At 41.3% G+C, this 11,398-nt stretch overlaps 2 protein-coding genes across 3 annotated transcripts in view; one reads left to right on the top strand and one right to left on the bottom strand.

Moving 5' to 3' along the window:
• The first annotated feature begins 3,445 nt into the window (after positions 1-3,445).
• LOC135094747 (PRELI domain-containing protein 1, mitochondrial-like) lies at positions 3,446-9,787 on the top strand. Its single transcript, XM_063995092.1, has 6 exons — positions 3,446-3,595; positions 4,606-4,723; positions 5,832-6,039; positions 6,430-6,549; positions 6,655-6,800; positions 7,031-9,787. The coding sequence occupies exons 2-6, from the start codon at positions 4,635-4,637 to the stop codon at positions 7,128-7,130; spliced, it is 663 nt and encodes a 220-aa protein (XP_063851162.1). The 5' UTR covers positions 3,446-3,595; positions 4,606-4,634; the 3' UTR covers positions 7,131-9,787.
• A 148-nt stretch (positions 9,788-9,935) lies between these two features.
• LOC135094746 (ubiquitin carboxyl-terminal hydrolase 8-like) overlaps positions 9,936-11,398 on the bottom strand; it is a 25,250-nt gene continuing 23,787 nt past the window's right edge. For both annotated transcript variants that reach the window (XM_063995090.1, XM_063995091.1), the window contains exon 22: positions 9,936-11,398. This exon is cut by the window's right edge and continues 5,456 nt beyond it. The gene's annotated coding sequence lies outside the window, so the exon portion shown is untranslated.

Below are 11,398 nucleotides of genomic sequence, written 5' to 3'. Positions count from 1 at the left end.
TATATTTTTTTTTTTTTTCATTTTATGTCCCCAGTACCTTTGATTTGAACTGTTACAAGAGGCTGGCTTCCAAACACTGTCAGAGATATTATTACTGTGAATGTTCCTCGTGTCATTATTCCTCTGTAATCCGAAGTAAAATATTCAGTGACTTACTATGTGCATGAAAACAATACTGTCATATATAGACGTATTAGTATTGAATTCTATATAAAGCCTCAACTTGATGCTCACTTGTCAGGTGGGTGCGGGCGTCACTCCATGCACCCACTGACCTGACGCACCCACAGGAACACGAGACAGGCAGGTGACGAAGGTAAATGTATTTTTGTAGTAGAAATTGAATGTCCCAGTGCCAGGCTAATTGTACATGTTGCCTATGAGTATTGTAACATAGTGAGGATGTTTTCATACCAGTGCATATTTTATTTATGAGAAACTGAGACCGAGTTGTTTACAGTTCTTACGGTCACGATACTTCATCAATAAGTATCAAAGAAAGCTGTTTTCCCTCCACCCTACGATGAGGGGCGTGACCAGCAGAACAGATGAGGTGGGGCAGGACACACGAGGGGGAAGGGCAGGCAGGAGGCAGTAAACAGGCTAAGAGTAACTGGCAACTCACTCTCTCTTACACACACACACACACACACACACTCTCTCTCTCTCTCTCTCTCTCTCTCTCTCTCATAAATAAGGAAAGTCAAATTTAAAGAGAGAGAGAGAGAGAGAGAGAGAGGGTATTTATTATTATTATTTTTTTTTATTATTAAGTGGGTCTGGTGTAGATAAGTATATGGGTGGATGAGTATGAATGAATGAGTAGGTCAGTGGACGAGGGATGGATGGGTGGATGGAGAGAAGGGAAGGAGGAAGAGAAGTGGAGGTGGAGAACAACAACAAGAACGAGAAGATAGAGGAGAAGTAATAACAGAACGATAATGTTTTGATAATCAGAGAGAGAGAGAGAGAGAGAGAGAGAGAGAGATCAGTATTCATAATATTACAATTGTTTTCTATTGATGATGCAAAAATTCTTGTTAAAATGCTACTAAACTTATTCAGACACTGGAAACCCCCCTAAGAATTCCACTACAGCATATTAGAACAAGGATTATCAACAACATGAATGGAAATTATACAGAATTCTTATAAAACTACCACTAAATTAATTAAAAGACCACTGAAAACCCCACTAACTTTCAGAGTAGTTGTTAAACCATCAATTAACTCATTTAAACACTCTTGAAATCCCCAATAATTTCCACTACAGCCTATTAGAACGAGAACAAACTTTCAAAAATACATACTTATTTTTCAAGGCTATTTTTTTTTTTTTTTTTTTTATGTAGGAAGGACACTGGCCAAGGGCAACAAAAATCTAATAAAAAAAGAATGCCCACTGAAATGCCAGTCCCATAAAAGGGTCAAAGCAGTGGTCAAAAATTGATGAATAAGTGTCTTGAAACCTCCCTCTTGAAGGAATCCAAGTCATAGGAAGGTGGAAACACAGAAGCAGGCAGGGAGTTCCAGAGTTTACCAGAGAAAGGGATGAATGATTGAGAATACTGGTTAACTCTTGCGTTAGAGAGGTAGACAGAATAGGGGTGAGAGAAAGAAGAAAGTCTTGTGCAGCGAGGCCGCGGAAGGAGGGGAGGCATGCAGTTAGCAAGATCAGAAGAGCAGTTAGCATGAAAGTAGCGGTAGAAGACAACTAAATATGCAATATTGTGGCGGTGAGAGAGAGGCTGAAGACAGTCAGTTAGAGGAGAGGAGTTGATGAGACGAAAAGCTTTTGATTCCACCCTGTCTAGAAGAGCAGTATGAGTGGATCCCCCCCCAGACATGTGAAGCATACTCCATACATGGACGGATAAGGCCCTTGTACAGAGTTAGCAGCTGGTGGGGTGAGAAAAACTGGCGGAGACGTCTCAGAACACCTAACTTCATAGAAGCTGTTTTAGCTAGAGATGAGATGTGAAGTTTCCAGTTCAGATTATAAGTAAAGGACAGACCAAGGATGTTCAGTGTAGAAGAGGGGGATAGTTGTCATTGAAGAGGGGATAGTTGTCTGGAAGGTTGTGTCGAGTTGATAGATGGAGGAATTGAGTTTTTGAGGCATTGAACAATACCAAGTTTGCTCTGCCCCAATCAGAAATTTTAGAAAGATCAGAAGTCAAGCGTTCTGTGGCTTCCCTGCGTGATATGTTTACCTCCTGAAGGGTTGGACGTCTATGAAAAGACGTGGAAAAGTGCAGGGTGGTATCATCAGCGTAGGAGTGGATAGGACAAGAAGTTTGGTTTAGATAATTAATGAATAATAAGAAGAGAGTGGGTGACAGGACAGAACCCTGAGGAACACCACTGTTAATAGATTTAGGAGAAGAACAATGACCGTTTACCACAGCAGCAATAGAACGGTCAGAAAGGAAACTTGAGATGAAGTTACAGAGAGAAGGATAGAAACCGTAGGAGGGCAGTTTGGAAATCAAAGCTTTGTGCCAGACTCTATCAAAAGCTTTTGATATGTCCAAGGCAACAGCAAAAGTTTCACCAAAATCTCTAAAAGAGGATGACCAAGACTCAGTAAGGAAAACCAGAAGATCACCAGCAGAGCGGCCTTGACGGAACCCATACTGGCGATCAGATAGAAGGTTGTGAAGTGATAGATGTTTAAGAATCTTCCTGTTGAGGATAGATTTAAAAACTTTAGATAGACAGGAAATTAAAGCAATAGGACGGTAATTTGAGGGATTAGAACAGTCACTCTTTTTTAGGAACAGGTTGAATGTAGGCAAACTACAAACAAGTGGTGGAAGGTGGAAGGGAAAAGACCGGAACAGACCAAGCAACAGACTTAAAGTGGTAGGACTCTTCACCTTCCGTGCTGGCTGACGTGCTGTCCATGTTCCAAGTCTCACTGGTTCGAATACCCATCACATTTTTTTTGTCTCGGTTAAATCTCGAGGTTTCAGATTTAATAACAGTATTTTAATGTTCCTGGGTGTTCTGCTGATTTGCTCTATTCTCAGGCGGTGCGAGTGGGTCGTTCTGACAGCCATGAAAGGTCAGGGAGGATCAATAAGAGCGGGAAAAATATGACAAGAGAAAGATTATTATGATACGTCAGAAATCATGTAGTCTCTCTTTGAAAAACTACTTACGTTTTCTTTCTTTTTTTTTATCGTCATGAGCAGCTAATTAGAATATTTATTTATTTACATTAGAAAACGCTGCATGAAATAATATGATTAAGTGTATTTCTACTTAATGAAACTTAAGAAAAATCTGATATATGCAATACAATAAATACCCAGAGATAACAACTATAAACAACCCACCCATATACACCAAACAACATTTACCACTCAAGAAAATGCACAAAAAAACAACAACATAATTTAATCCTACAATTTCTACACCAAACTTGCCAAAAACTGAAAAAATAAAAATAAAAAGTTCAGAAGAAAAAAAACATCATCACAATCATCAGGACCCAACATGGCGGCCAGCGTGCGGACGTGACCCAGTACTGGCAAACTTTATAAGCCCGCCGCACCCACCACACGCCACCCACGCCCCCGACATCTTGCAGGTGAGTGTGTACAGGTGTGCTGAGGGATGGACGGGAAAAAAATGGGCAGGTTAATTGGTAGTTCAGGCATTATGAGGGAAAACGTGTGGAGGTGGTCCGGTGTGTTGTTGTTGTTCTTGTTGTTGTTTTGCTTCGGTTTGCTTGTTTATTGAGGTTAAATTTCGTTTGTTTTCTTTTTTTTTCTTTTTGCGCTTTTCATCATTGTTGTTTTTATTCGTGTCATTTTGATTTGTTATTTTCTTTTTCGTAACCTTTGGTATTTAACTCTCTCTCTCTCTCTCTCTCTCTCTCTCTCTCTCTCTCTCTCTCTCTCTCAGGTCAACCCTTTTTCTTCAGTGTCATCAAACTTGCTATTTTTGTATTCCATTATTTACTGTGTGCTGCCTCTCTTATCACACCTCCTCCTCCTCCTCCTCCACCTCCTCCTGTTACCACATTGCTCCTCTTATCTCTTTATCCATTATCTCACACTGATTGGCCGACATGGCATTATACATACGAGTGTCAGGGGAGGAGGGGTGTGCGGGGGGCAGGGAAAAGTGTGCATGTGTTTTTTAATTAGATCAAGGTCACACACGCACACACGTACACACACATAATTACATACGGTGGTCTTTCATTGTGTTCCTGCATTTTATCGTGTTTTGGTGTGTGGTGCATTGTGGGTGCCCGCCTGTCCCGTTCCCCTGGTTCGTTCGCTGGTATTTGTTAGTATTTTTTGTTTCCTCTTCTTTTTTCCTTATCCTTCAAAATTGCGTACTTTTATTTCTGCATAGTTAAGTAATACCACAGCAGTTATGTCCTCTGTTCCTCCCTGACACAGCTGCTGCATATCACAGTTTTACCACACAGATAGATAGATAGATGTGTATTAACCAGTTTTAAAATGTGAATTATGATAACAGTAAGTAATCTATTCAAACACAAGAACTATATATGGCAAAAAAATAATTAACTGTTAGTGTACACATATTGCAATTCTGTGCTGACATTCTCTGCCTCCCTGACAGACAGCCAGACTGGTGAGGTGGCCGCCATCATGAAGTATTACGAGAACAGCAGTGTCCTCAAATTTTCGTGGGACCAGGTGGCTCAGGGGATCTGGCAGCGCTACCCTAACCCTGAGAGGTGTGTGTGTGTGTGTGTGTGTGTGTGTGTGTGTGTGTGTGTGTGCGCCAGCTTGTGTCATGTAGGAAAGGAGCCTTGCTGGTACTGTCCCACCGGCCGCCTTTGTTCTGTCCACCTCAGCCGTGAAGTTATGAATATTTCCTGTCTGCACCACACCCTTGTTTAGACAGTGCTATATGTTCACTACCCTCTGCAGGAAACTGTTCTTTTTTATTTCTTCTAGAGGTTTCTTCAACATCTTTCAGTGTCCCCTTGTGTCTCTTGCTTCCCACATCATATCATCCAGCTATACAGTTCTTCCATTAATCTATATACAGTCAAGTCTCCCTTCCTTGCTGCAGTATGGGAAGGTTCAGTTTTTTAGTCCCTGTTTATAAGTCGTTACCTAAGCTTGGGACTGTCTTGGCTGCTGCTCTTTGTATCTCCTATTACCTGATATATGTAAGCTTTCTGATGTTCCTTTTTTTTGTGTTTGTTATCAATTAAGTATCATCTAGAAATGAACTCATATGGCTGTTAATCACTTCTGTCATATCACTTAACATACACAGCAAACATAACTGGACCCAACACACCACCACCACCACCACCACCACCACCTCCTCCTCCACACTACAAGCCATCAGGCCTACATGTGGCAGTCCCTGTATAAGAGACACCTACCCATTTCCACCTATCATCCCCAGCCATACATTTTTCTAGTGTTTTATAGCTCCCTAATGACTCAACACTAACAACCTGATAACTGAGTCTGTTCAATTCATCCATCACTCTATTTAAGAACCAATTCCTTCCTATTTCTTTCTTGAACCTAAATTTTTCAAGCTTGAACCCATTATTTCTTGTCCTGTCCTGATCACTGATCCTGAAAACTTTGCTTATTTCCCTTGTTGTAACCCCATACCACTTAAAGACTTCTATCAGGTTTGCTCTTAACTTAATTCTTTCTAGGGAATGTAAATGTAGTAACTTCAGTCTCATCTCGTAAGTCATGCCCCTCATCCCTGTATTCTTTCAGTCATTCTCCTTTTTTCTAATAGACGTATATCCTTCCTGTAATATATCTTTTGCCTCACCATCTCACCATCACCTCCTCCTCACTCCCCAGCTCCCATGTGCTCTCAGAAGACACAGTGGTGAGGAAGGTAGTGGGGGGACAGCTGCACTCCAAACGGCTGCTCACCAAGACCAACCGCATGCCCAAGTGGGGGGAACGCATTATCAGCGCCAGACACGTCAATGTGATCGAGGAGTCCGTTGTTGATCCAGAGAAGAAGGAACTCTGCACCTACACCAGGAATGTCGGCCTGACCAAGGTGAGGGGAAGGCAGGGTAGGTTAGGTTAAGTTAGCTTAGGTTAAGTTGGGTAGGTTCAGTTTGGTGTGGTTAGGTTAGTGTTGGTGAGGGTAGGTTAGGTTAAGTTAGATTTGAGTTAGATGAGGTGTGATTAGGTTAGGTTTGGTATGATGAGGTTAGAGTTGAGTATGGTGAGGTGTGGTTAGGTTGAGTTCAGTTAAATAAGGTTAAGTTAAGGTTAGGTGAAGTGAAGTTTGGTTAGGTTAGGTTTTCTTGCTTAAGTTTGGTTTGGCAGCTTCCCTTTTTTCTTATATTCTTTTGTTATGTGCGCCAGCCTAGTTGCAGTTTTGTTTTTGTATGTATGCATGTTTGTGCGTCCTGCGTGCCTGAGTGTTGGCTGTGTCTTGCAGGTGATGACGTGTGTGGAGAAGGTGATGTACCGGCCGTGTCCAGAGAACCCCCAGTGGACAGTGGCAGAGAGGAAGGCGTGGATTGACTCTAAGATCTTTGGTCTGAGCTATGCCATCCAGGTGAGGCAGAGAGAGAGAGAGAGAGAGAGGACTTAATTACAGCTCCCTTCCATAAAAAATAATTAAGAAAAATAGCTCCCCCTAATTCCAGCCTCCCTCTTTCAGACCTTTGGAGTGGAACGGTACAAGAAGAACATTCAGAAAAGCAACCTTGGCTTCTCGTACGCACTCAACAGACTGTTCCCCAACGCCAGTGCTCCCACTGACCCTGCCCTCCCTTACCAACCTTCCCTGGAGGAGCGAAAGCAGAGGTCTGTCACCCCGTCCCTCTGTCCCCCTCCCCTGACTCTATTTCCTCTTGTCCCTGTCTCCCATGTCCTCCCAGAAAACAAGCTTATTAAATGAATAAGTTACAAATGAAAGATAGACAAGAAGTAAATAAATAAATAACAAACTAACAGAAAAAATTACCACTTTTCTCTCCTTTCAAAAGACAGAAAAAATAGCAAACCATTTTACTCTCTCTCTCTCCCTCTTCCAGACTAAAGGAGGCAGCGCGAGAGACAGCCAAACGTGCGAAGGAACTGGCGCAGGAGAAGGCTGGACCAATCTATGCTGCCTGTGAGGGAGTGAAGAGCTGAGGGAGGCAGAGACAGTATTGAGGGGGGGCCTGGCACTGCTGGTCCATATGTTCCCTGTGAAGTATTGTTTATCAGCCAATGCAAGGGAGGTTGGGCGTTGTACAGATGTAGATATTTGGGTTATGGGTTCATGTGCTCCCTCTACCTGTCGTCATGGTTATGTTGTGATGGTGTTTTTTTTTTTTTTTTTTTTTTTTTTTTTTTTTTTTTTTTTTTTTTTTTTTCTCCATCATCATCATCATTTGTTTGGGTTTCTGTTCACTGGTTCAATTCTGAGGTTCTGTATTTTTAATGTCTTGGTATCTTATCATGCATGCTTCCAACAGGCCCTAGTGGGAGTTACTGGAGTTATCAAGGCATATTTCATGATTCTAGCAATAGTCTGACAAGCTGTAGTGGAAGTTGTTGGAGTTTTTAAGGGACTCCATGTTCCTAGTGCTAATTTGACATGGATTCCTCATCTTGAATGCTTCTAACAGGCTCTAATGGAAGTTATGTTGGGTTTCCAAGGTGTTTTCGTGATTCTAGTGCTAGTTTTGTGATTCCTCATCTTGAATGCTTCTAACAGGCTCTAGTGGAAGTTCTTGGGGTTTGCAAGGTGTGTTCATGATTCTAGTTACAGCTTAACAAGTATTATACATCTTGAATGCTTCTAATAGGCTCTTATGGAAGTTTTTTAGGATTTTCAGGGTGTTTTTGTGATTCTAGTAATAGTTTTACAAAGAGTTAACATCTTGAGCACTTCTAACAGGCTGTAGTGGAAGTTATTAAACACCATTTTCAATGGTGTTTAATGATTTTAGTGATAGTTTAATACCATCCTCACAAAAACAGCCTTGAGAACCTGTCTGATCATCTGTGGCCTTGGGAAACAGTCCTGATGAGAGAATCAAGCATTTTAGAGTCTGGAACCAGTAATACTCCTTTATGTAATGATATACTAAAACCGTTACCAGAACCGAAAGTTTCTTAATGTATAGTTTGTTGATATATTCCCTTACCATGACGAGGAGGATGAGAGAAGCACTTTTGCCAACACTTGAAGAGAGAGCGAGTGAATGAGTGAGAGTTTACACCTTGTCTTTGAAGTCTGTCACATGCTGGTTCCACTCTGGACAACTCCCAGTATATTTCATTCCATTTCACACACTGGAGTTTAGTTTGGTTCCCTTCCTCAAGCCAGCAGCCCTCTATCCCCAGGTGTTGCCAAGCACAGCACTACCCTGTTGTCTGATTGATGGATTAAAAAGCAACATCCTAACAGTCATTAAGTGTGTGTGTGTGTGTGTGTGTGTGTGTGGGTGTTGGCACAGAACCTTGCAGATGTTGGTATGAGTCCCTAAGACCAAAATAAGAGACACAGAGAGGGACTGGTGTAAAAAGTGTGTGTTTATAGTCCAAAGTGAGACTGAGAGAAAGACAAATGTAAAAAGTGAGTAATCGTCAAAAATGAGACAGAGAGAGGGACAAGTGTAAAAAATGAGTGAGCTTTTTTTGCTGAAAACTTAAGGGAAACAGGGGCTGAAGTGTATCTCATCCTGTAAGACCAAAAGACAACAGCATTCATCCCCTAACACCAAGAAATGTGTCTGTGTCCCTAAAACCACTTACGACAGCGACAGGGACAGTAAAAAGACCAAAAAAATGTCTTTCATCCCTAAATGTCAATAAGTGTGCATCTTTTTGTCCCTAAAACCACTTAGGACAGTGACAGGGACTGGCCATAAGGTTTGCTGAGAGTTGTCGCCGCAGGGACCAGCATGGCGTGTGGCTTTGAATTCCATCCCTCATTCCATTACACGTTGCTCAGTTGCAGCGACGACTGACCAGTTTGGAGTTTTCTGGGTTCACGCCATCCACACAGGGTTGAGTGTGTGTGTGTGTGTGTGTGTGCACGCATGGGGGCATATTGTGAGCACTGCTGGGAAAATTTGATGCTTGTGTGTGAGTGAGGAGAAAAAAAATGTGCCTGTATGAAGCCTTGTCCACACAATCAAATGATGCCTGGCTAACTTCATCCTCCATTGCACTCTTAGTTTGCTCACCAATCTTGCCCAGTGTGCACTGAGTGACCATCAGGCAGTACTGGATTGTGTGGATAGTACCTTGGTGTCCCTTCACATGACACCACTATGTTTGCAATTCAAATGAGGCTGCATCACTTCTGACATCATGGCCAAATTTGTGATGGCAAGCTAGGTATTGGGGCCAGTAAGTCATACCACCATGGCACTGTATTTTTTTTTTTTTCCATATAAGAGGGGCACTGGCCAAGTGTAAGAAAATGTGAGAAAAAAAGGGCCACTTGTCATTTCCCAAAACATTGTCAAAGGTGTGTGTGTGTGTGTGTGTGTGTGTGTGTGTGTGTGTGTGTGTGTGTGTGTGTGTGTTAAACCACTTCACAACACTATCCTTACCAGTAGTTTTGTTGGCAGCACTCAGTCAATATCTCACAGTGCTGGAGGCATGTGTGTTGCATCAAGGTTCCCCACACAAGTATTACACTCCACACACACATCCTGAGGTGCTGCGGTGTGCCGGCCGAGTCTTGAGTCTTGTGCCGTAATGTTAACAGAAACAGGGAAACTTTTAAAACATTTGTAGCAGAGCAAGTGCAGATTATTAAAAAGTTCAAAATATTATAGAGAATTCATTAATGGTGTGTTTTCCTTCCCTCTCCATGTGAAGTGCAGAAGTTTGAAAATTGTGTAACAGGAACTGGAGCCTCTAGACCTGTTTTGTTTTAATGAACGAATATAGATAAGTCATTTTGAAGAAGGGATGAATAAATGTATAGATAAACTGTGAGATACGATGTTTTAATGAATGGATGACAGAATAGAGAAGCTATAAGATGTTTAGATGAACAGATGAAAAAACATGTGGATAAACAGTAAGATAGTTGCAAGATGAAAGAATGTATAGATAACCTGTAAGATAAGATACTGAATAGATAAGCTGTGATGTAATCTGGAAAATATACTTAAAACAATACAAAAACAACAGATAACAGTAAAATTTATATATATATTTTTCTTTCATAATAGGGCAATATTGGAATCTCCCAACATCTTTTTGTATAGATTTGTATAAGATATTTTTTCCCTTTATATATATACCTAAGTGGATCTCACACACCATCCATGCACCACCCACCCACCCTGCCTGGCTCAGAATCAGGGACATACACGCCATTGCAGGAGTCGTGAAACAAAATCTGGCATTCACCTACGAGTGTCACTAACTGCGGGGAACCTAGCAGTGAGGGAACGCGATGAAACAATTTCTGTATTTTGACATTTTTTTTTTTTTTTTTTTTTTTTTTTACCCATCTCTCTTGTGATTATGGCAAGGTAATCCACAGCTTTACTTGGCATGGGTAAAGTCAGGTATTGACAATCTAACATAAGAGAATGAATCGACTATTCCAAGATTTCACAAAGCTACCCTCTCTTGCAGTTGTGAAAATGTGTTTTGTCTAGTAAAATTAAAACACTATTTCTTTGTTTCCACATCTAGTTAAAGTGCATCTAACAATATGAAGCAAACACTTTATTCCTCCATTTTCCTAGCCCATTCTCTCTCTCTCTCTCTGATTGTGGAAACTCATAAACATTTCTCCCAATGTTTCCTGGGCCATTTACTCTTATAACTGGAAACACTGCATAAAATACTTCTAACAAAATGAAACACTTTATTACCCCAGTATTTCCTCAATCATTTCCTCTCATCGCTGTGGAAAAGTTGCTCGGAGTACTTCTAACAAAATCAAACAAATCACCTACATTTCCTCAGCGTTCCTTGACTACCTTCTGTCATGGCAGTGAAAACGTCATGCAAGGTACCTGTTTCATTCACTCACTTCTCCATTTCCCAGACCATCGCTCACAGCTGTGGACACACGAAAAGTACCTCTGTGTCATACCACGTTTCCTCACTGCTAGTTTCCCCCTCGTCCTGCTAACACCAGTACAGTACATAGGGGAGGTAAACCAGGCGTCAACACGACATAAACAAGGCACAGTACTTGTGAACAGCGGTAAAGTAATGACATGTCACACAGTGCATTATCTTCTCAACTGAGGTGTGTGTGTGTGTATGGTGTGATGTGTGTGTGTGTGTGTATGACTGAAAATACAGACTGGTTATCAAATGCAGCTTAAATAAACTCAATAATCAGTAGAGTCAATAGCTTTACAACAAGATAAAGCAAGAAACTGGTTCTGAAATATAAGTATTGTGTTAGACAAGTTGAAATAATCAGTACA

The sequence above is a fragment of the Scylla paramamosain genome, chromosome 46 (genome assembly GCF_035594125.1).
Source record: "Scylla paramamosain isolate STU-SP2022 chromosome 46, ASM3559412v1, whole genome shotgun sequence".
Classification (NCBI taxonomy): Eukaryota; Metazoa; Arthropoda; class Malacostraca; order Decapoda; family Portunidae; genus Scylla; species Scylla paramamosain.
Note: the sequence above shows the minus strand (reverse complement) of the source record. Positions and strands in the feature narration are given on the sequence as shown.